Source organism: Piliocolobus tephrosceles, chromosome 3 (genome assembly GCF_002776525.5).
Source record: "Piliocolobus tephrosceles isolate RC106 chromosome 3, ASM277652v3, whole genome shotgun sequence".
Taxonomy (NCBI): domain Eukaryota; kingdom Metazoa; phylum Chordata; class Mammalia; order Primates; family Cercopithecidae; genus Piliocolobus; species Piliocolobus tephrosceles.
Window position 1 is genome coordinate 82,867,653 of NC_045436.1, and position 25,301 is coordinate 82,892,953.

At 38.0% G+C, this 25,301-nt stretch overlaps 1 protein-coding gene and 1 pseudogene across 5 annotated transcripts in view; one reads left to right on the plus strand and one right to left on the minus strand.

The window, feature by feature from the left end:
* Positions 1-25,301, minus strand: part of SLC9B2 (solute carrier family 9 member B2) — a 65,209-nt gene that overhangs the window by 15,156 nt on the left and 24,752 nt on the right. For all 5 annotated transcript variants that reach the window (XR_002733286.2, XM_023220115.2, XM_023220114.2 and 2 more), the window contains 5 exons: positions 21,928-22,070; positions 20,604-20,731; positions 19,077-19,252; positions 16,984-17,090; positions 15,391-15,540 (listed from right to left, as the gene is read on the minus strand). Coding sequence is in view for 4 of the 5 variants with exons in the window: in XM_023220115.2 (XP_023075883.1) it covers positions 15,391-15,540; positions 16,984-17,090; positions 19,077-19,252; positions 20,604-20,731; positions 21,928-22,070 (704 nt within the window). In the remaining variant the exon portion in view is untranslated. The remainder of the gene's footprint in view (positions 1-15,390; positions 15,541-16,983; positions 17,091-19,076; positions 19,253-20,603; positions 20,732-21,927; positions 22,071-25,301) is intronic.
* LOC111548019 lies at positions 18,439-18,607 on the plus strand (annotated as a pseudogene).

Below are 25,301 nucleotides of genomic sequence, written 5' to 3' on the forward strand. Positions count from 1 at the left end.
TCTCAAAAGGAGACATACATATAGCCAACAAGCATATAAAAATGCTCAACATCACTAATCATTGGGGAAATGCAAATCGAAACCGAAATGAGACACCATCTCTCATCAGTCAGGATGGCTATTATTATTTTTTTAATATTTAAAATTAACCACAATATCTGAGCTTGTGGAAGTAAACTGGGTGACCAAATGTCAAAGGAAACATAACTGTACATCTTTTGATACTTTTTAATTTTTTGCAAAATTTATCTCAAATTCAGGGACACATGTGCAGGTTTGTTACACAGGTAAACTTGTGTCATGGGAATCTGTTGTACAGATTATTTCATCACTCCGGTATTAAGCCTAGTATCCATTAGTTATATTTTTCCTGATCCTATCCCTCCCACCCTCCACCCTACAATATGCCCCGGTGTGTGTTGCTCTCCTCTACATGTTCATGTGTTCTCATCATTTAGCTCCCACTTATAAGTGAAAACGTGGTATTTGGTTTTCTGTTTCTGTGTTAGTTTGCTAAGGATAATGGCCACCCACTCCATCTATGTCCCTGAAAAGGACATGATCTTCTTTTTCATGGCTGCACAGTATTCATTGGGGTATATATACCATATTTTCTTTATTCAATGTATAATTAATGGGCATTTGTGTTGATTTCATGTCTTTGCTATTGTGAATAGTGTTGCAATGAACATACTCATGCTTGTGTGTTTATAATAGAATGATTTATATTCCTTTGGGTATATACCCAGTAATAAGATTGCTGAGTCAAATGCATTTCTGTCTTTGGGTGTCTGAGGAATCACCACACTGTCTTCCACAATGGTTGAATTAATTTACACTTCCACCAACAGAATGGCTATTATTAAGTAAAAAAATAACAGATGATGGTGAGGTTGTGGAGAAAAGGGAATGCTGATACACTGCTAGTGGGAATGTAAGTTAGTTCAGCCAATGTGGAAAGCAGTCTGGAGATTTCTCAAATAAACAGAACTACCATTTGACACAGCCATTCCATTATTGGTTATACACCCAAAGGAATAGAAATCATCCTACCGTTAAGACACATGCACGTGGAGGGCGGAGCAAGATGGCCGAATAGGAGCAGCTTCAGTCTCCAACTCCCAGCGCGAGCGACACAGAAGACCAGCGATTTCTGCATTTTCAACTGAGGTACTGGGGTCATCTCACTCGGGAGTGCCGGACAATCGGTGCTGGTCAGCTGCTGCAGCCCGACCAGCGAGAGCTGAAGCAGGGCGAGGCATCGCCTCACCTGGGAAGCGCGAGGGGGAAGGGAGTCCCTTTTCCTAGCCAGGGGAACTGAGACACACAACACCTGGAAAATCGGGTAACTCCCACCCCAATACTGCGCTGTAACACCGGCACACCAGAGATTGTATCCCACACCTGGCCGGGAGGGTCCCACGCCCACGGAGCCTCTCTCCTTGCTAACACAGCAGTCTGCGGCAATCTAACCGCAAGGCAGCAGCGAGGCTGGGGGAGGGGCGCCCGCCATCACTGAGGCTTAAGTAGGTAACTAAAGCCGCAGGGAAGCTGGAACTGGGTGGAGCTCACAGCAGCTCAAGGAAACCTGCCTGTCTCTGTAGACTGCGCCTCTGGGGACAGGGCTCAGCTAAAGGAGTAGAAGCCTGTGAAACGCGAACGACTCTGTCTGACAGCTTTGAAGAGAGCAGGGGATCTCCCAACACGGAGGTTGAGATCTGAGAAGGGGCAGTCTGCCTGCTCAAGTGGGTCACTGACCCCTGAGTAGCCTAACTGGGAGACATCCCCCACTAGGGGCAGTCTGACACCCCACACCTCACAGGGTGGAGTACACCCCTGAGAGGAAGCTTCCAAAGCAAGAATCAGACAGGTGCACTCGCTGTTCAGCAATATTCTATCTTCTGCAACCTCTGCTGCTGATACCCAGGCAAACAGGGTCTGGAGTGGACCTCAAGCAATCTCCAACAGACCTATAGCTGAGGGTCCTGACAGTCAGAAGGAAACCTATCAAACAGGAAGGACACCTAAATCAAAACCCCATCAGTACGTCACCATCATCAAAGACCAGTGACAGATAAAACCACAAAGATGGGGAAAAAGCAGGGCAGAAAAGCTGGAAATTCAAAAAATAAGAGCGCATCTCCTCCTGCAAAGGAGCACAGCCCATCGCCAGCAACAGATCAAAGCTGGTCAGAGAATGATTTTGATGAGATGAGAGAAGAAGGCTTCAGTCCATCAAACCTCTCAGAGCTAAAGGAGGAATTACGTACCCAGCGCAAAGAAACTAAAAATCTTGAAAAAAAAGTGGAAGAATTGACAGCTAGACTAATTAATGCAGAGAAGGTCATAAACGAAATGACAGAGATGAAAACCATGTCATGAGAAATACGTGACAAATGCACAAGCTTCAGTAACCGACTCGATCAACTGGAAGAAAGAGTATCAGCGATGGAGGATCAAATGAATGAAATGAAGCGAGAAAAGAAACCAAAAGAAAAAAGAAGAAAAAGAAATGAACAAAGCCTGCAAGAAGTATGGGATTATGTAAAAAGACCAAATCTACGTCTGATTGGGGTGCCTGAAAGTGAGGGGGAAAATGGAACCAAATTGGAAAACACTCTACAGGATATCATCCAGGAGAACTTCCCCAACCTAGCAGGCCAGACCAACATTCAAATTCAGGAAATACAGAGAACGCCACAAAGATACTCCTCCAGAAGAGCAACTCCAAGACACATAATTGCCAGATTCACCAAAGTTGAAATGAAGGAAAAAATCTTAAGGGCAGCCAGAGAGAAAGGTCGGGTTACCCACAAAGGGAAGCCCATCAGACTGACAGCAGATCTCTCGGCAGAAACTCTACAAGCCAGAAGAGAGTGGGGGCCAATATTCAACGTTCTTAAAGAAAAGAATTTTAAACCCAGAATTTCATATCCAGCCAAACTAAGTTTCATAAGTGAAGGAGAAATAAAATTCTTTACAGATAAGCAAATGCTTAGAGATTTTGTCACCACCAGGCCTGCCTTACAAGAGACCCTGAAGGAAGCCCTAAACATGGAAAGGAACAACCGGTACCAGCCACTGCAAAAACATGCCAAAATGTAAAGACCATCGAGCCTAGGAAGAAACTGCATCAACTAATGAGCAAAATAACCAGTTAATATCATAATGGCAGGATCAAGATCACACATAACAATATTAACCTTAAATGTAAATGGACTAAATGCTCCAATTAAAAGACACAGACTGGCAAACTGGATAAAGAGTCAAGACCCATCAGTCTGCTGTCTTCAGGAGACCCATCTCACATGCAGAGACATACATAGGCTCAAAATAAAAGGATGGAGGAAGATCTACCAAGCAAATGGAGAACAAAAAAAAGCAGGGGTTGCAATCCTAGTCTCTGATAAAACAGACTTTAAACCATCAAAGATCAAAAGAGACAAAGAAGGCCATTACATAATGGTAAAGGGATCAATCCAACAGGAAGAGCTAACTATCCTAAATATATATGCACCTAATACAGGAGCACCCAGATTCATAAAGCAAGTCCTTAGAGACTTACAAAGAGACTTAAACTCCCATACAATAATAATGGGAGACTTCAACACTCCACTGTCAACATTAGACAGATCAACGAGACAGAAAGTTAACAAGGATATCCAGGAATTGAACTCATCTCTGCACCAAGCGGACCTAATAGACATCTATAGAACTCTCCACCCCAAGTCAACAGAATATACATTCTTCTCAGCACCACATCACACTTATTCCAAAATTGACCACATAATTGGAAGTAAAGCACTCCTCAGCAAATGTAAAAGAACAGAAATTATAACAAACTGTCTCTCAGACCACAGTGCAATCAAACTAGAACTCAGGACTAAGAAATTCGATCAAAACCGCTCAACTACATGGAAACTGAACAACCTGCTCCTGAATGACTACTGGGTACATAACGAAATGAAAGCAGAAATAAAGATGTTCTTTGAATCCAATGAGAACAAAGATACAACATACCAGAATCTCTGGGACACATTTAAAGCAGTATGTAGAGGGAAATTTATAGCACTAAGTGCCCACAAGAGAAAGCAGGAAAGATCTAAAATTGACACTCTAACATCACAATTAAAAGAACTAGAGAGGCAAAAGCAAACACATTCAAAAGCTAGCAGAAGGCAAGAAATAACTAAGATCAGAGCAGAACTGAAGGAGATAGAGACACAAAAAACCCTCCAAAAAATCAATGAATCCAGGAGTTGGTTTTTTGAAAAGATCAACAAAATTGACAGACCGCTAGCAAGATTAATAAAGAAGAAAAGAGAGAGGAATCAAATAGACGCAATAAAAAATGATAAAGGGGATATCACCACCGACCCCACAGAAATACAAACTACCATCAGAGAATACTATAAACACCTCTACGCAAATCAACTAGAAAATCTAGAAGAAATGGATAATTTCCTGGACGCGTACACTCTTCCAAGACTAAACCAGGAAGAAGTTGAATCCCTGAATAGACCAATAGCAGCCTCTGAAATTGAGGCAACAATTAATAGCCTACCCACCAAAAAAAGCCCAGGACCAGATGGATTCACAGCTGAATTCTACCAGAGGTACAAGGAGGAGCTGGTACCATTCCTTCTGAAACTATTCCAATCAATAGAAAAAGAAGGAATCCTCCCTAACTCATTTTATGAGGCCAGCATCATCCTGATACCAAAGCCTGGCAGAGACACAACAAAAAAAGAGAATTTTAGACCAATCTCCCTGATGAACATCGATGCAAAAATCCTCAATAAAATCCTGGCAAACCGGATTCAGCAGCACATCAAAAAGCTTATCCACCATGATCAAGTGGGCTTCATCCCTGGGATGCAAGGCTGGTTCAACATTCGCAAATCAATCAACGTAATCCAGCATATCAACAGAACCAAAGACAAGAACCACATGATTATCTCAATAGATGCAGAAAAGGCTTTTGACAAAATTCAACAGCCCTTCATGCTAAAAACGCTCAACAAATTCGGTATTGATGGAACGTACCTCAAAATAATAAGAGCTATTTATGACAAACCCACAGCTAATATCATACTGAATGGGCAAAAACTGGAAAAGTTCCCTTTGAAAACTGGCACAAGACAGGGATGCCCTCTCTCACCACTCCTATTCAACATAGTGTTGGAAGTTCTGGCTAGGGCAATCAGGCAAGAGAAAGAAATCAAGGGTATTCAGTTAGGAAAAGAGGAAGTCAAATTGTCCCTGTTTGCAGATGACATGATTGTGTATTTAGAAAACCCCATCGTCTCAGCCCAAAATCTTCTTAAGCTGATAAGCAACTTCAGCAAAGTCTCAGGATACAAAATTAATGTGCAAAAATCACAAGCATTCTTATACACCAGTAACAGACAAGCAGAGAGCCAAATCAGGAATGAACTTCCATTCACAATTGCTTCAAAGAGAATAAAATACCTAGGAATCCAACTTACAAGGGATGTAAAGGACCTCTTCAAGGAGAACTACAGACCACTGCTCAGTGAAATCAAAGAGGACACAAACAAATGGAAGAACATACCATGCTCATGGATAGGCAGAATCAATATTGTGAAAATGGCCATACTGCCCAAGGTAATTTATAGATTCAATGCCATCCCCATCAAGCTACCAATGAGTTTCTTCACCGAATTGGAAAAAACTGCTTTAAAGTTCATATGGAACCAAAAAAGAGCCCGCATTGCCAAGACAATCCTAAGTCAAAAGGACAAAGCCGGAGGCGACACGCTACCTGACTTCAAACTATACTACAAGGCTACAGTAACCAAAACAGCATGGTACTGGTACCAAAACAGAGATATAGACCAATGGAACAGAACGGAGCCTTCAGAAATAATGCCACACATCTACAACCATCTGATCTTTGACAAACCTGACAAAAACAAGAAATGGGGAAAGGATTCCCTATTTAATAAATGGTGCTGGGAAAATTGGCTAGCCATAAGTAGAAAGCTGAAACTGGATCCTTTCCTTACTCCTTATACGAAGATTAATTCAAGATGGATTAGAGACTTAAATGTTAGACCTAATACCATAAAAACCCTAGAAGAAAATCTAGGTAGTACCATTCAGGACATAGGCACGGGCAAGGACTTCATGTCTAAAACACCAAAAGCAACGGCAGCAAAAGCCAAAATTGACAAATGGGATCTCATTAAACTAAAGAGCTTCTGCACAGCAAAAGAAACTACCATCAGAGTGAACAGGCAACCTACAGAATGGGAGAAAATTTTTGCAATCTACTCATCTGACAAAGGGCTCATTTCCAGAATCTACAAAGAACTCAAACAAATATACAAGAAAAAAACAAACAACCCCATCCAAAAGTGGGGAAAGGATATGAACAGACATTTCTCAAAAGAAGACATTCATACAGCCAACAGACACATGAAAAAATGCTCATCATCACTGGCCATCAGAGAAATGCAAATCAAAACCACAATGAGATACCATCTCACACCAGTTAGAATGGCAATCATTAAAAAATCAGGTAACAATAGGTGTTGGAGAGGATGTAGAGAAATAGGAACACTTTTACACTGTTGGTGGGATTGTAAACTAGTTCAACCATTATGGAAAACAGTATGGCGATTCCTCAAGGACCTAGAACTAGATGTACCATATGACCCAGCCATCCCACTACTGGGTATATACCCAAAGGATTATAAATTATGCTACTACAAAGACACATGCACACGTATGTTTATTGCGGCACTATTCACAATAGCAAAGACTTGGAATCAACCCAAATGTCCATCAGTGACAGACTGGATTAAGAAAATGTGGCACATATACACCATGGAATACTATGCAGCCATAAAAAAGGATGAGTTTGCGTCCTTTGTAGAGACATGGATGCAGCTGGAAACCATCATTCTTAGCAAATTATCACAAGAAGAGAAAACCAAACACCGCATGTTCTCACTCATAGGTGGGAACTGAACAATGAGCTCACTTGGACTCGGGAAGGGGAACATCACACACTGGGGCCTATCATGGGGAGGGGGGAGGGGGGAGGGATTGCATTGGGGAGTTATACCTGATATAAATGATGAATTGATGGGTGCTGACGAGTTGATGGGTGCAGCACACCAACATGGCACATGTATACATATGTAACCTGCACGTTATGCACATGTACCCTAGAACTTAAAGTATAATAAAAAAAAAAAAAAAAAAAAAAAAAGACACATGCACGTGTACGTGTATGTTCATTAAAGCGCTATTCACATATTCACAATAGCAAAGACATGGAATCAACCTACATGCCCATCAACAGTGGATAGATAAATAAAATGTGGTACAGATACATCATGGAATACTATGCAGATATAAAAAATGAAAAAAGCTGGAGGCATCACACTACTTGAATTCGAACTACACTACAAGGCTACAGTAACTAAAACAGTAATGGTACTGGTACTAAGACAGACACATGGACCAAAAGAACAGGCTAGAGAACCCAGAAATAAAGCTGCACCCTTATGATCATCTGATATCTCACAAAGCCAACAAGAACAAGCAATGTGGCAAGGACTCATATACACTATGTACATATATATCATGGAATACCATGCGGTCATAAAAAAACAATGAAATCATGTCCTTTGCAGTGACATCAATGGAGCTGGAGGCCATAATCCTAAGCTGATTAATGCAGGAACAGAAAATCAAATACCACAGTTATCACTTATAAGTGGGAGCTGAACAATGAGTCCACAGGGACACAAAGAAGGGCCTGATAAACACTAGGGCCTATTTTAAAGTGGAGGGTGGCAGGACGGTGAGGATTGAAAAAGTACCTATCAAATAGTATGTTGATTGCCTGGGTGACAATATTATCTGTACTCCAAGCCCTTGCAACACATCATTTATCCATGTAACAAACCTGCACATGTACCCCTTGAAACTAAAAGATGAAAAGAAAAAAAAAAAAAGAAAAATAGGCAAAACATATGCACAACTAATTCACAGAAGAGCTATAAATAGTCACAAAATCTAAGACACTAATACTGAGTAATCATGAAACACAAATTAAATTGACATGCCTTCTTTTTTTTTTCAAGGGGGAACACCACGTTGGAAAAATACTAAAACGTTTTAATAATGAAAAGTATTCATGACTTTGTAAGGAAACTTACCACTTGGCAGGACAGCAAATTGATAATGCTTTTTTGGAGGGCAATTGAGCAGTACCTGTTATACTGTGTAAGAATTTACACAGAACAGATTTTCTCATAACTAAAAAGAAGCTGTATTTTTGGATGACATTTCAATGCTTATAATTATACAATTTAAGGATCTGCAATATATACACCAGGTCCTCAAATAATGTCGTTTCTTTCAACGTTGTTTCTCTCCAATAATGAGAAAAAAAAAAAATCAATTCTTCATGTTCTCCCCATATCTACAAGCATTTTCTGTAATTTGGTTTCCTCCTAAATCCCAAAGATGTTCTCATTAGGTGAACTGATGTGTCTACATGGTCCCTATCTGAATGAGTGTGGGTGTGTGTGAATGCACCCTGTGATGGGATGGCATCCTGTGTAGGGTTGGTGGCTCCCTTGTGCCCTGAGCCTCTGCGATAGGCTCAGGCCTATTATCTTACTTGTTTTTATTAACCTTTCTGAAATGTATGTGTAGATCACAATTATTTCAATGTTTAATACTCACAGTGTTTTGCTTTTTATTCAGAAGTTTGGTGATGTTTTTGTGACCAGAAATATGCCTTAGGAACTTAGCTCTTGTTTATATCAATTGGCCTATGGTAAAATTGGTTTTGTTATTTGTCCTTTCACTTCAAGTTGCAGCTTCTGAGAACCTACTGACAGTGCTAAAATGAGGACTTACTATTAATATATTCAGCAGTTTGACAAAGAAGGATTACAATGTTTCTTTGTATTCTTTATTTGTATTATTTCTGGTGTGTTTATAGGGGGAAGATTCTATTTCCATTCAGCTTACAAGTGTTGAAAGAGAGCATATGTGAGGGCATTGGTTGATTTATTTAATAGTTCTACTCCTATAGCGTGCAAAATGTTGTTTTCATCAGATAACAAGTTAGGTTTGAACCTTCCACCACTAACTGCAAGCCACTTGCCTCTCAGTACCTCACTTTCTCATCTGTAGAACAACAGGTATATATTAGATAACATCTAAGATAATTTATTATGTAATGACTAGTTCTGCCAAAACTACGATCCAGTTAACACCCTTCCACATATCTTTAAATTTTACTTTTTAATTTAGTTTTTTGAGTATATTATAGCTAAAGGTAAGACTTTTTTTGAGGCAGAGTCTTGCTGTGTCGCCCAGGCTAGAGTGCAGTGGTGTGATCTTGACTCACTGCAACCTTCATCTCCTGGGTTCAAGTGAGTCTCCTGCCTCAGCTTCCCAAGTATGGTGAGACTACAGGTGTGCACCACCACACCCGGGGAAGTTTTGTATTTTTAGTATAGACGAGGTTTTGTCATGTTGCCCAGGCTGGTCTAAAACTCCTGAGGTCATGTAATCTGCCTGCCTCAGCCTCCCAAGTGCTGGGATTACAGGTGTGAGCCACTGCAGCCAGCCAATGTAAGACTTTAGTTGATACTCATTGCAGTAAAGAACAAGAATCAACTCTACTAATTTTAGATTACTAAGGCTTTTGTTGCCATGACTAACTGTTTAAGAGAAGTCCTCAAATGTGTTTCATATACTCAGAATACTAATGAAAGTAGGACTAAAAATATTTCTATATCAAATTATTTTTTATTTATAAAGTGCAAAGGCCAAAATTTGTATTTTGATTATAACACTTTAGACTAGTTGAACATCAGACATGGCCTTATATATTGCAAAACAGAAAAGTCACAATGTATCTTCTTGTGGGTTTTTCATAATATCAAAACTAAAATGAATTTGCCTATAAAGAAAATGGAGTCACTGAATAGCCTATGTAAAAAAGATAAGCCCAGGGTAATAAAGACTGTGTTGTCCATTGAAAATTAAGATCATTTGACACATTTGTATGCATCATTAGTAAGAATCTGAAAAAATATCAATTACTTTGAAGGACCAAGAAAGGAGAAAGTTAAGATAAATGGAAGTTTCCTCATGAGTTGGATATCTACTTACGTTTACACTTTTTTGAAAGAACATTTTAAGATTCAGAAAATCCAAAATACTGTATCAAAAAAATCTGTAAAAGTCATTAGAAGCAGCACTAGATTTGACAACAAAGAGAAGCAGCTTTAAAAAAGGTGAGTGCATCTGAATACAACAAACAAATGGAAAGATTAATGCTTATAAGAAAACCAAGCACAAAGTATAAAATAATATCAGAAAACTATGGACACAAACAGAATTTTATAAAATATTTTAGCTTTTCAAAGTCTAATAAGTTAACAACAATACTGCTACAGCACTGTAGAATTGACAAGTGTGTCATTTCCATTTTCTCACATAATAGTTACAGCAATTTTTTAGATGATTATTGTATTCACTTTAGAGTTGAGAAAACTGACTATTTGAGAAGGCAAATGACTCGCTTGGGATTATACAGCTAGAAAGTCGTAGATCTGGGATTGGCATCCCAATCTCCATATTTTAAATCTTATGCTCTTAGTATGGTATCATGCTGTTCTGGAAGTAACTATAAAAATAATAAGAGTTATTATTTACTGAATGTATTCTATGATTAAGCACTTTTCTTAGTGCTTTGTATAGGTTATTTTACCTAATCCTCCAGTCAGTGAAGTTGTTTGTCATCATCACTGGGAAGTTAAATAACTTGTACATGGTCAGACAAACCTAGTAAAAGCTGTAGAGTTGAGACTGGCCTGAGGAGTTGGAGCTCTTGGGCCTATGCTATCCTTTAGAATAAGGTAAGAAAAGGAATCCAAACTCAGGACTTTGGTTTGGTTCCTACAGGAATAAGAACTTTCCTGAGTACTAAATTAGAAAAGATATGGAGAGTGCCTGCCACATGACAGAGTCAATAAACATTACTTTTCCTTTCTTTCTTTGGGGAACCATTTTGGTATATTCAAATGGTGTATTCTTTTTTTTCTTTTTTCTTTTTTTTTGAGACGAAGGCTTGGTCTGTCGCCCAGGCTGGAGTGCAATGGCATGATCTCGGCTCACTGTAACCTCCGCCTGCTAGGTTCAAGCAATTCTCTGCCTCAGTCACCTGAGTAGCTGGGACTACAGGCATTTACCACCATGCCCGGCTAATTTTTTGTATTTGTAGTAGAGATGGGATTTCACCATGTTGGCCAGGCTAGTCTCGAACTCCTGATCTCATGATCCGCCCGCCTCAGTCTCCCCAAGTGCTGGGATTACAGGTGTGAGCCACCGCATCCAGCCTTAAATGGTATATTCTTATCCTGGCTCTGCCACTTACTTTTTGTCCTCTGGTCAAATATTTTTGACCTTCACAATATACTTAGTATTTGTAAGCCTTGGTATCCTGATTTTAAAAGTTGCTGTAATATTTACCTTTCAAGATTATTGTTAAGAATAAATAACATATATTTCACTAACAAAGAGCTCTTCAAAAAAAATTAAAACTATTATAAGAGACTGACAGATCTGACTACATTAAAATGTAAAATATCTAAGTGTTAAAAGTGAACAATATAAAAAGGTAGAAAGATTACTTAGACTTTTGTTGCTGGGACTAATCGTTTAACAGAAGTCCTCAAATATATTTCATACACTCAGAATAGTAATGAAAGTAGGACTAAAAAGATTTCTGTATCAAATTATTTTCTATTTCTAAAGTGCAAAGGCCACAATTTATATTTTGATTATAACACTTTAGTTGAACATCAGACATGGCTTATACATTGCAAAACATAGAAAAACACAGAAAAGTTACAACGTATCTTCTTGTGGGTTTTTCATAATGTCAAAACTAAAATGAATTTGCCTGTAAAGAAAATGGAGTTATTGAATATGCTGTGTATAAAAGATAAGCCCAGAGTAATGAAGACTGTCATCACTTATATAGATGTGTGTATTGGGGGTGTATCTTACAGATGGATAATCAACACACATTATGCTTTGGAAGATAATGAACAAAAGACCTATCAAAGAAAAAGAAAAAAAATACAAGTGGCTAAATATGTGAAAAACTGTTTAATTTCACTGTTTAAAGAAACACAAAATAAACAAGATGCAACTTTTTACCTATCAGTGTGGCTAAAGATTAAAAGGAATAATTTTTTTTTTTTTTTTTTTTTTTTTTGGGATGGAGTCTCGCTCTGTCGCCCAGGCTGGAGTGCAGTGGCTGGATCTCGGCTCACTTCAAGCTCCACCTCCCGGGTTTATGCCATTCTCGTGCCTCAGCCTCCCGAGTAGCTGGGACTACAGGTGCTCGCCACCTCGCCCGGCTAGTTTTTTTTGTATTTTTTAGTAGAGACCGGGTTTCACCGTGTTAGCCAGGATGGTCTTGATCTCCTGACCTCATGATCCACCTGTCTCGGCCTCCCCAGGTGCTGGGATTACAGGCTTGAGCCACCGCGCCCAGCCTAAAAGTAATAATATTTTAAGCCAGTGGTTCACAGTGTAGTCCCTAGACTGGCAGCATGAGCCTCTTCTGGAAATTAATTAGAAGAACAAATTCTCAAGCCCCACCACAGTCTAAAATCAGAAATTTGCAATAGGGCCCAGAACTCTAATTTAACAATCCTTCTAGGTAATTCTGCTAAAGTTTGAGAAAACTGTTCTAAGGTGAAGTTGTAATGAGCCAGGTACTTCATATTTTACTGGAAGAAAAGTAAATGGATAGAACTCTAGAAAGCAGTTTGGTAATATGTGTCAAAAACCTCAAAATGTTTGTATTATTTGACCCCCAAAATTTACTGTTAGGAATATTCCTTAAGGAAGTGATCAATTTCTGATCATTTCAGCATAATTTAAAGTAGCAGAGACTGGAAATAACCTTATAACTATATATAAAGGAATGAGCTAAAAAAAAAAAAAAAAAAAAAAACTATGGTGCATCCATGTGTGTAGATAAAGATATTCACAAAGAAGAGTTACTAGAGGTAAATATTTTAAAAAATGTTAATAGTTATCTTTCTGGTTGTGGGGTTACACTGACCTTCTATGTAGCAGGGCTACAGGAAATGTAAACAAAGGGAACAATGGTTTGGTTTATAAGAATCATATCTAGATAACCACATTACAGTTTCTCTGAATACAGTGTAATTGGAATTGATTAAAGTTTCCCTTTCCCTCCTTTTTCTTCCTGTGCTCTTATCCAGTGCCCACTTGCAGGAGGTATGAGTCTCTCTTTGATTTCCCTGTTGCTAAAACTACGTTTTTATGCTCTGTTTCAATGATATTGCTCCTTCTCATTGTTTATTCTTTTTATCCTATCATTTATGAATTTAGAAACTAAATTTTAAACTGTAAAAGTTTAGAATTATGTTTTAATACACATGGTAAGTGTTACTCAAACAGATGTCAAAATGTAAAATTGTGTCACGCACAATAATGCTACAGTTGTACTATAGCATAGTATAAGTCACCTTGGAGTCAAATAAATCTGAGCCTAAATCTCAGTGCCATTTTCTAATTTTGTGACCTTGGACATATTATTTAAGTCTTTCTGACTTATAGCTTCTATAAAGTAGAAATCATAATACTTTTTCAAAGGTATTTTTGCGAAAATAAATGACCACATCCACTTAGTGCCTCATACAGAGCCATACAGAGTAGCAATAAAAATTTATTAATTCCTTTTTATCGGCCGGGCGCGGTGGCTCAAGCCTGTAATCCCAGCACTTTGGGAGGCCGAGACGGGCGGATCACGAGGTCAGGAGATCGAGACCATCCTGGCTAACACGGTGAAACCCCGTCTCTACTAAAAATACAAAAAAAAACTAGCCGGGCGAGGTGGCGGGCGCCTGTAGTCCCAGCTACTCAGGAGGCTGAGGCAGGAGAATGGCGTAAACCCGGGAGGCGGAGCTTGCAGTGAGCTGAGATCCGGCCACTGCACTCCAGCCCGGGCAACAGAGCAAGACTCCGTCTCAAAAAAAAAAAAAAAAAATTCCTTTTTATCTTTTTACCCATGACAGTATAATATAATGAGTTGCTTTCAATTTGAGCAAGATTTTTAAAGAGGTGGTGACAGAAAGCATTTCTGTTACACTGTTATGAGAATGAATGTTATTTACCCAAAATGAATGCTGTCTATGGAAGATCCCCACAGAGATCCACTTAATTGAGTTATGATTATATATCTCATCTCAAAATTTATAACGTTTCCATATTTTTCATATGGCATTATTTTAATTATTTAAGTTTAATTATTTTGAACAGCTGTCTTCAGGCTTTATAAGATTATCTCAAAATGATACAGCTGCATTTATTTTAGGTCACCGACATCTTTGTTAAGCAGAATAGCATACGATCCTATCAAGTTGAAATCTACAAAAATGCATCTGGAAATTAAAATAAATAAATGACAACCAGTGAATTTCCATAATACATATAAACCACATGAACCTTAATCTTGAAAATCAGTATGAAAAACCAAAGCAACCTTATAAAAATGGCAAAGGCTTTTGAACAAACTGGGTAGTAATCATATGAAAATATGATTAGCATTGCGCATAAAGAAATGAAAATCAGAATAATAATGAGATATATTTTTAATTCATATCAGCAAATATCTCAAAGACTTATACTCAGATCAGAAAAACAGATCCTCTCACATAATATTGGTAAGAATACAAATTGGTACAGTCTTTTAAAAGGTCCAATTGATATTATCAAAAGTATAAATGTGAGTCCTCTTTCCTAGAGCAATCTTATTTCTAGAAATTTATTGTATAAACTAAAATATATACTATATTTTGTTGATTTTAAGATACATATTTTTATATTTTAACATTTCTGAAATTAGAATGTTATGTTATAGTTTAATTGGCACTAATTTTTTTCTTTCTTGATGGCATATGAAATAATTGTGTTTTTTACAATTGACAGACTCAGAGTTTATGAAATATAGTATGTAAGGATATATTATTGAAGCACTGTTTATCTTGGCAGACAACTAGAAACAACGTAAATATCTATAAAATGCAATACTCTGTAGCCATTACAAAGAAAAAGGAAGGCATTACTGTAGTATGACCGTGATATATTTTAAGTAAAGGCATCAAGTTACAGATTGATGTGTAAGGAGAAAAAAAAGATGAACACTGGGTGTACATTTGCATATGCATATAATACAGCTTTTATAATGAAATATTTTATTAATTTGATACTAAGAAAGTATCTGGAAAGCAAACTTAATCTCATTAGAAAAGAGTCATGAGCAGAAAAACTTAAAATGAAATTCACCTTTTCGCTGGTCCATCCCATGCCTGCAAGGAAAGCCATGACCAACGTGCACAGTCCTCCTGATCCAGGGAAACCAAAATGCACACTGCTGAACACAGCTAGCACAGACAACCCCAGCACAAGGAATGTTCTCTTACACACAAGTTTGTCCTTTAGGAGAAAAAAATTCATTTGCTCCATTATTTCAAATCCCTGATTTTTAATGATTGATTTTTTTTCCATATCTAGGATTTAGAAAGAAAATAAAAATTAAAATGTCTATATAAATAGACAAAACAAATGCACTACATAACATTTACTTTCTTTTCTTCAACAAAAGCAGAGTTAGCACACTGCAAAGGTGAACTCTTCTTTCAGGAACACGAATTCTTTTCCTCTGCAGTTATCAATGCAGAATTTAACAGGACTTAATGAAGTAGCAGAAAAAAAAGTACATGAGCTTTGGAGCTGGACAGACCAAGGTTAAACTTATATCTTTTATACATTGTTGGCGTATGTAGTGGTCACATTACTTAACCTCTCCAAGCTTTGTTTCCTGAAAGCATTTACATCATAGGGTTTGTGTGAAGGTTAAATATATATCTCTATTATTTGCAGGCTCTATGTTTACTGTTTTAAATTTGACGCCCCCTTGGTTTTTCTTTCTAAATCTCTGAAAACCAGGAAGCTTTAAGAGGTTCTAGACTGATAGTAGTTTTTGTTGCTGTTGTTTTAAAGTCTAAGAATTGTGTACCTTTTTCCCTTTACTTTTCCCTATCCAGGCTTTTAAACTTCTTGATCACTTTAGAAAGTAGGTCTTCAAAAGTGCTTGACTTGGCAAAGGCATGGAAGCTCTGAAGGTGAATTACCTGAGTTCATTCCCAGTTCCACTGCTTTCTAGCTATGTGACTTTGTTCAAGTCACTTATCCTGCCTAAGCCTCAATTTGCTTATCAGTAAAATGGTCACAGTAATAGAAATCTCTTTATGAACTATTTTGTGGGTTGTACTAGAGCAGTGCTTTCCAACAGAATGTTTAGTGATGATGGAAATGTTCTGTATCTGCTATAGTCATGTGTAGCTAGTGCCTACTGTACTGAACAAAGTGGCACTAGATGATGACTGACTGATTTATGTATGTGTGTATGCATGTATGTATTAGATATGGGCTCTTGCTATGTTGCCAGACCGGACTCAAACTCCCAGAGGGATCCTTTTGCCTCAGCCTCCTGAGTAGCTGGGACTACCAGGCCTGGCTAGAATCTAAGGTATTTTGATACTAAAAAAGGGTACAAAAAAGCTACTACACATCTGGGTTTAGTTGAGTATTATGAACATTTAAAAAACTTGCATATCCTATTACTTTGGAACTGATATTTGTTTTACAGTGAAATTTGAAATGTACAGAATATAAAATAGAAACCCATTACAGGACTGCATTAAAATCTTCCATATTGAGCCCACTTCATAAATCTCATGGATGGCAGTGAGCAATTTTAAAATGAGGGACCACTTGCACAAACATGCCCTTCACATCTGTCTTTGAAGGAAGTGTTCTAGAATGTTTTCCCAATGATGTTTAAGAGCACAACTTTTCCACATATTATTTTTTCACCTGGTCACGGCTTGGAAAGTACTGAATGAAAAATCCAAGAACAGATCCAGTTGCCACACCAATTACCACCTCCAAAACTCCTCTGAGGACGTTAAAGACAGTGGAGCCTGAAAAATACATTTAAAAAAACTTAAGGGCTCTAAATCCAACAAATAAAAGTTTTATTCCACAATCATCAACATAAAGCATCTAATTACAAAGAAGAAAAATTTTAAAGACAGTTTCTGTTTTCCATATTCTTAAATATGTAAGTAGAACCTACATTTCCCCCCATAGCATATAGGATTTAGGAAACTTTAATTAAAAAATTTTTTTGTTAGTACATTGTGCAGAAAATTATATTAAAGCTTCTCCACACATTAAGCCCTTCTTCACAGACTGTCCTAAGAAAAAATGTACTAACTAGTTTCTGTGGTCTCTTGTTATTATGGCAATCATCCTTCTCATCTAAATAAAATTACCTCTGAAGTAATTTTATTTAGCTAGGATAGCTTACTACCAGGTAATGCTATGACTGTTAAAAGCATCTAGCTGTGATGGTAGCATTATGCTTAAGCTATTGTGGTAATAATTTACTATGAATGTGTAGAAAGTAGCTAATTAGCTTTAGTCTCTGGTATATTGAGGTGTTAAAAAAAATGTCTTGGGCCCCACCCCTAAAAATCTGATTCAGTAAGTCTGGCAGGGCTCAGATCCAAAAGGTCTAAGGACCACACTTAGTTGGTGGGGCGGGGGCAGGGAGAGGAAACACAGCAGAGTTAACTAGGAAGGTTCTTTGAGCTGTAGCTTATGAAAACCTGACTTCCTCTGTCCTTTCTCCTCCCACCACCATGATTCTAATGCAAACTTTGTTGCTCTAAAGCTGTGGTTCCTAATCCAAGCTGCACTGGTTTCCACTCCCAAAGGTTCTGATTTAATTGGTCTAAGATAAGACCTACGTAAGAGTATTTTTAAAAACCACCCAGGTAATTCTAGTGTGATGCTAAGGCTGAGAAAAATTGTTTTAAAGGTGTATACCACGAAAGTGGTAAGAACATAAATTTGGATATGTGTAGTAACATTAAAAATAGGAGTATGAATTTGACTTAATAGGTAACAGAGCTTCCTCAAGGGTTCTTAAACAAGAAAGAAATGTAATGAAAACAATGTTTTGAGAAAATCAATTTACCAGGGAATGAATGGAAGGCAGGCTCCGGAGCAATGAGAAAGGGTGGGATTCTATGTAACAGGCATAAATCATACACAATCATAGAATGGGAAGATAACTATAGGGAGATAACAAGAATGTATAACCTGCCAAGAAGATGTGTTCCCACTACAGAATCTGAAGCTAAACTTAGATTACAATTATACTTTCTCAATCATATAATGTTGCAAATTTTATTTCCCAATTTTGAACATAAGATTAAGAAATGAACTTAAATTTGTGCTGTACCACAGGATAATAAGTGTTGAACTGCTTTTGGCCTTTTGGCTAAGATCAAGTGTAGTATCCGTTCACATCAGTTTAATATAGGTGTTGAACAACAGTGGGAGAAAAAATAACTTAAGGTCCTCTTTTATTATACTTGAAACAAAATGCCTCAATTTCAGACACTTACTAAATATTAATAGGACATCCATTAAAATCATTGCTGTTATTACCAAAAAAAGCTGAAGAGGAGAGAAGAGAAATTGTTCTTATTTTAAAGGCATGCTGTTCCTTCCACTTGGACTGCTCTCTGTCATTTGTGCTCCTTGCAAAACCTACTCATCTTTTGTGTGAAGTCTCCACTTTTGTGTGAAGCCTGAACGTTCCTGGATCACTTCAAGCAGAAACTGTTCTTTAAATCTTTCTACCTTGTACCCCTCCCCCGCCCCTGCCCCCCATACTGCACCTACTGCATGCTACTTGAGCAATCTCTATCTAGAGGGAGGAAGAGAATAAAGATAGCTAGCTTCTGGCCCCTCCTTAGGTACAGAACTCTTAGTGTTCTTTTGCCTATTTTTAATTTGCCTTAATCAATTATCAAGCAAATATGTCATGCTTATAACATCTTAACCTACGTCTCTAGAGTGCAAGAGTAAAGCCTGTTGTGAACTGATTAGGTTACCTGTGGAAAAGGCTATGCCCAAGCATGTGTTGAAGCCAGTGATGGCCAGAATGTCATCAAAGCTGCCAGCTGCCATGAGCAAGGTCGGGACACCCTTCTCAACACCATAGCCTCCTCCCTGCAGAAGGAGCATGGAAGGCACCACGACAGCTGGAGATACAGCACCTAAAACAAAACTAGGCAGACAGTACTTTAAATATTTATGATAACATCTTACTTATTACTATTTTGAAATTATAATACCCTCCATTTTCTTATGGGTTATACTTTGGACAACTATAGTCTTTCAAATGGCAGAGAAGCATCAATCCAGAAAAACATGTATGTGTAAAACTTCTACAGAACACTGTTTTTCAAAATGTAGCCATAGACAACCTGCTTCGGACTACATAGGTTGCCTAAAAACATATATTTACTAGTGGTATAGAAGGCCTAATGAGGGTAGGCCCCAGGATGCTGGCTTTTTTTAAACAAAAAATTCATGTTATGAGGTTTGAAAAGCAATGCATGGACTTTCTGATTTGGAACCCAGTGATGCTGGGCCTTCTATCAGGGCTTGCTATGTCAAATAAGGCAACATATTAGAAGAAAACGGTATGACAGTCACATTGATACCAGTAACCACAGCAGTGGTAACAGCTGAAAGCATTTTACAGTACTTACTATGTACCAGATAACATTTTGAGCACTTTACACGTATAGGCTAATTTACTCCTCACAACAACCCTATAAGATAGATACAATCTATCTTAATTTTATAATTGAGGAAACTGAGGCACAGAGAGATTAAATACTTGTTAAAGATCACACACTGGAAAATCACAAGGCTGGGATTTGAATCCAGAGAGGAGAGTTCCAGAGTCTTAACCATGAGAAGAATTTCTTACTTCTTGCCTACTTATTAGCACTAAATTCTTACTAAGTCCTTTCTTATTTATTTACTTTGTGTGGCTCTTAACCGTTGGAAGAACTGACAGTGGAAGGAAGAGACAGCAGAACCGCCAAGTCATAATAGTCTGATGACAGGAGGAAAACAATAGTAGCTGTTGATCACTGCTGCTGTGTTTTTTATCCTTTGTGCAGACTTTAGGTGGAATCCAGTATCTGTTTAACAGGCATTGAACCAGGTGTAGGCAAAAGACCACAATTTCTTCAACAGTTTGAATAGTAGGTGCTAACTATATGAGTTAGCACCTACTAACATATAAACTTCTGGCCCCTCCTTAGGTACAGAACTCTTAGTGTTCTTTTGCCTATTTTTAATTTGCCTTAATCAATTATCAAGCAAATATGTCATGCTTATAACATCTTAACCTACGTCTCTAGAGTGCAAGAGTAAAGCCTGTTGTGAACTGATTAGGTTACCTGTGGAAAATTTTGAAGTTAGAATATTTAGATTATGCTGTAACATCTATGTTGCATTTTCTGATATCTATAAGAAAATTCTATTATGCATTCTCTTGTTTGGAATCAGAGAAAGCCCTAAATGTCCCTACATATTTTCCATGACAAAGAAACAATCATTACCCCAGTATAAATCCCCATTGCCATGGTAAACCCAGCAGGTAATGGGCCAGAAGAGCAGATGTGCACGCCTCCACAATACAGGGACCCATGGACAGTCTTACACAAACGCCCTTTAACTTCTTCAGGGCCTGAAATAGAAAAGTAGACATCCTAATATAATCCTCTGAAGATATGCAGAGAAGATGACCTTCAACGCTTTCTCTTCAGTATATGGGCAATGTCTGGGTCATCATGAGTTTTCAAGGTAATGAGTTATATTTAACAAACATTTTAGCACTCGAAGTGTTTACAGAGAGCTTATTTAGTCCTCACTGCAACCTTTTAAGATAGGTAATACTATTATCCCCATTTTTTTAGATGTCCTCATCTGAAAAGGCACAGACTAAAGTCATCCGCCCAAGATCATGAAACTGGTGAGTGATGGGGTCAGGTTTGAACCCAGGCAGGCTGCTTTCAGCATCTGTCTTCATAATCTCTAGCTAATTTCACATTATTTTTATTTATAATTTGTGGTTCCAGAATGAGACTAAAGTGAAGAGCCTAATACCCCAAGAAAATTCATTCCTGTATTAAAAAACATACATGAAAAAAAAAAAGCATTAGAAAGGCATACTTGAGACTCATTCTATATATTAGACAGTTTCCTGAGCTAGTATAGTTAGCCCTGAACACTTGCATAGGGCTTCGCAAACCAACAATATGTTATTTTCTCCCCTATGAGCATTATTTATAACCATGGTCTATATCTATGTCAGAGAAAAGTGGGGCCTTTATTCTTGGTGCTGGCCCCATAGAGAGACTCTACCTTTCCCCAAGAAAGAGAATGAGATCGGCCAGGCGCAGTGGCTCACGCCTGTAATCCCAGCACTTTGGGAGGTGGAGGCAGGTGGATCACCTGAGGTCAAGAGTTCGAGACCAGACTGGCCAACGTGGCAAAACCCCGTCTCTACTAAAAATACAAAAATTAGCCGGATGTGGTAGTGCATGTCTGTAATCCCACCTACTTGGGAGGCTGAGGCAGGAGAATCACTTGAACCTGGGAGGCAGAGGTTGCAGTGAGCTGAGATTAAGCCACTGTACTCCAGCCTGGGTGACGGAGCGAGACTCCGTCTCAAAAAAAAAAGGAAGAAAATGAGACCATCTTTTGAGTTATTGCAAAGCACAAGGTCCTACTTGCAAAACAATCCCCCATGAAATAAATTCTATTCTGTTCTCAAGAATGTCATGCAAAGTGTCCACATCCATTTCCTAATGCTTAGTGATTCTATTAGATACTTGAAGGAACAAAATTCCTATTTAATAATGAGAAATTTACACATCATACCTTTGAATCCAGACCAAGGCCAGCACGAACCAGGATGATAGACAGGGCTATGCTTCTCAAAGAGGAAGACCACTTGTGCTTGATCTGTACATTATCGTTGATGACTGGGATATTTCTGATGAGAAACCCTGCAAGCAGCATGCCTTGAATGAAGAAATCAAACATGTCTAGTTAGTTTTCAAATACAGAAAATATTTTTAGTTAACTTTAATTTTATAGAGACTACTATATAATCCCAGGAACCACTTCACTCATGCTTAGAAGAAATGAAGCTAAACTTTTAGTTTAACTTGGAAGAAATTAAGTTAAGCTTTTAATTAAAAAATTAGTATAATTAAAGCAGCTAAGAAAATAATGTGCACATAAAAAGATAAATGATAATAATTAATATTCCTAAGATAACTGAACTTAAAAGGGAGACAAGATGCAGCATTTGGATAGAGAGTATGATCAAATTCTAAATATAAAATGTTTTGATACAATGCCAGCTCAGTCAGTCCTTTGCGTGCAAACAGCAAACAGTCCCTGAAATTATTTGCTATGTCAGATTACTTGAAATATCAATAAATACCTATATGGATTCTATTTTGCCTTCAGATTAGATAATTTCATAAGAGACACATAATCTACTTTGCAAAGGTTTTAGATGTCAATTATGATGAAATGAACATTGCCTGTCATGTCAGCTGGTGACTCTTCTTTCACTCAGTCATTCAACTCTACTGAATGCCTTCAGTAGTTTAGACGCTAGAGTATGCATCACGCATATAATGGACTACTTTTCAACAAGCTTTCAGCCTCTAGGGAACAAGACAAATGGACAATACCAATTTTATGAAAGCATGAGGGGGATGTTACATGAGCTGAGGCAGGAAGGGGGATTTAGAGAAGGTGAAAGAGGATGAAGAAATGGCTGGAGGAGTTGAGAAGTTTCTGGAAAAGACAGTAGTTTATTCAAAGGTAAAAGAAAAAGTGACTCATTCTGGAAACTGCAAGAAGTTGAGTGTAACTGACGAAGCTGGGTAGTTAGTGAGGGAATTCTGCCTTCATTGATATCACATGCCCACACAAAGGGAAAGGTTTCTGTGAGAGACTGTGAACCTCTTCCCTCCATGCTTGTCCAGCAGTGCCCTCTTCTCACCTTGTCCCTATAAGCACCACACTTCAAACAACTAAATAAATTTACTGAAGTTAGGATATTTTGTGATGCAAGATGGGAGAAGAGAGACAACCTGCTGCACATGAAAGCATCACTCCAGGTGTCTCTCATCACTGCCATTTATCTACGGGAAAGGCTCTAAGTTCTGAATGCTGTGGCGATGGTCTTTCTGGAATGTTTATTGGGCAACAGTATCAACAGGCTTGGCTTTTGGAAGAAATAATGATGAGTTATATATGCACACGGTAAAATTAAGACATTGCTGACAAAATGTAAAGTGACAAGTACCTATTGTACCCCAACTGCAACTTTCCATCTTCATTCCTGAATGGTTTTCACTGATGAGGATCTTCTGTGCCCTTCCAGAAAGTTTCTGTACCTATTCAAGCATATTTCTCTGTGTATAAGCTCTTTTGTGCTGGACACAAATAGGACACTGATACACTGCTGTACGGCTTGGGGTTTTCCCATTTAATAATATATTCTGGACATTTTCCCACTGAAGCACATATATATTTGCTTTATTCCCTTTTAATAGCTGGAATAGTATCTCACTGTTTGGAAGTTCCATAATTTTTGGACCACTAATAATAGATTTTAAGAAATTTTTCAGGTTTCTCATTATAAACAGTGCTGAAATGAGCACAATTCATATGTCAAGTATTTAAGTGCCTGCTACATGCTAGCCCTGTATGAGATCCTAGTAACAAAGAGGTGAGCCAGACCAGCAGTCCCCAGCCTTTTTGGCACCAGGGACCGGTGTCGTGGAAGACGATTTCTCCACGGATGGCAGAGGGAATGGTTTCGGGATGAAGCTTTCCACCTCAGATCATCAGGCATTAATTAGATTCTCATAAGGAGCATTCAACCTAGATTCCTTGCATGTGCAGTTCCCAATAGAACTCATGCTCCTATGAGAATCTAATGTCGCTGCTGATCTGACAGGAGGCAGAGCTCAGGCAGTAATGGTCGCTCACCTCCTGCCATGGCCCGGGGCTTGGGGACCCCTGAGCTAGACTAATGTGGTCCTTGTCCATATGGAGCTTATGTATTTGTAGGTTTGCATTAACTATATTCATATTATAATTCCTAGCAGTGGAAATGTTAGGCCCTATGGTATAGGTGTATATAATTTTTATATATATTGATGATTTACCAGCCAAAACTACTGCACTAATGCTTACATTCCATTATCATGATAATAGCTCTTTAATGAAATTTAAAATATGTGTCTAAACCACTCCTAAATTAATTATGGCATTCAATGACCTGAAATAAAATGGAATATCCTAAGAAGAACTCAAAACTATGTTAAGAGGTTTTTGTTTTGGGGGATATGAAGGGGCATTTTTTTTTTTTTTTTTTTTTTTGAGTCAGGGTCTTGACATGTTGCCCAGGTTGGTCTCAAACTCCTGGGCTCAAGCAATTCACCCACCTTAGACTCCCAAGGTGCTAGGATTACAGGTATGAGCCACTGCTCTCTCTTGGCCTGAGAGCATTTTTCATTCCTGAAATGAACGTGAGAACAGCTTCCCTGGGACATTGTTTCCTTTGCTAGTGGTCTGGTTGATGTAATGTGACCACCTGATTTTGATTTGGCACGTGTCCCCACTCCTGCCTCTAGGGCCTCCCTTGGTCATGGAGGAAAGAACATCTTCCTGGATATAGGAGTGTTGTTCTCTTAAAATTTTGTATTATGAAAATTATCAACATATGGCTAATCTCATTTCATCTATTCCCAAGTTTATTTTTCTAATAATTTGTGTTATGGAAATTTTTTCAATAATGATTTGCCTTCTCTTCCAAAGGGAAGCTGTTTTCAAAATCATTTCAGGAATCAAAAATGCTCATGCATACTCACGTCCCTGGCAATCACTTCAATTAAACTCTTAAAAATATAGAACAGGCAACCATCACATATATTTTGTCTTAATAAGTTTCCTTTATGGATTCAGATAATGCTTCAGTTTTGGATACTGGCCTTAATATAATAAGAATCAGTAAACTTTCTTGCTCTATGCAAGTATACAACTATAAAAAAGAATGGTGAAATATGTATGTAATTTTTGAGAATTATTTCAGTTACCTTAGGAGATTTCATTTTATCACAAATCCCAATACTTTCCATCTTTTTGCAACATGGTATATTTTGTTTTTGCAATAAGCATGGAGTGAAAAAAAGGCAAATAAGGTGTAATGGGCATTTTTTTCATGT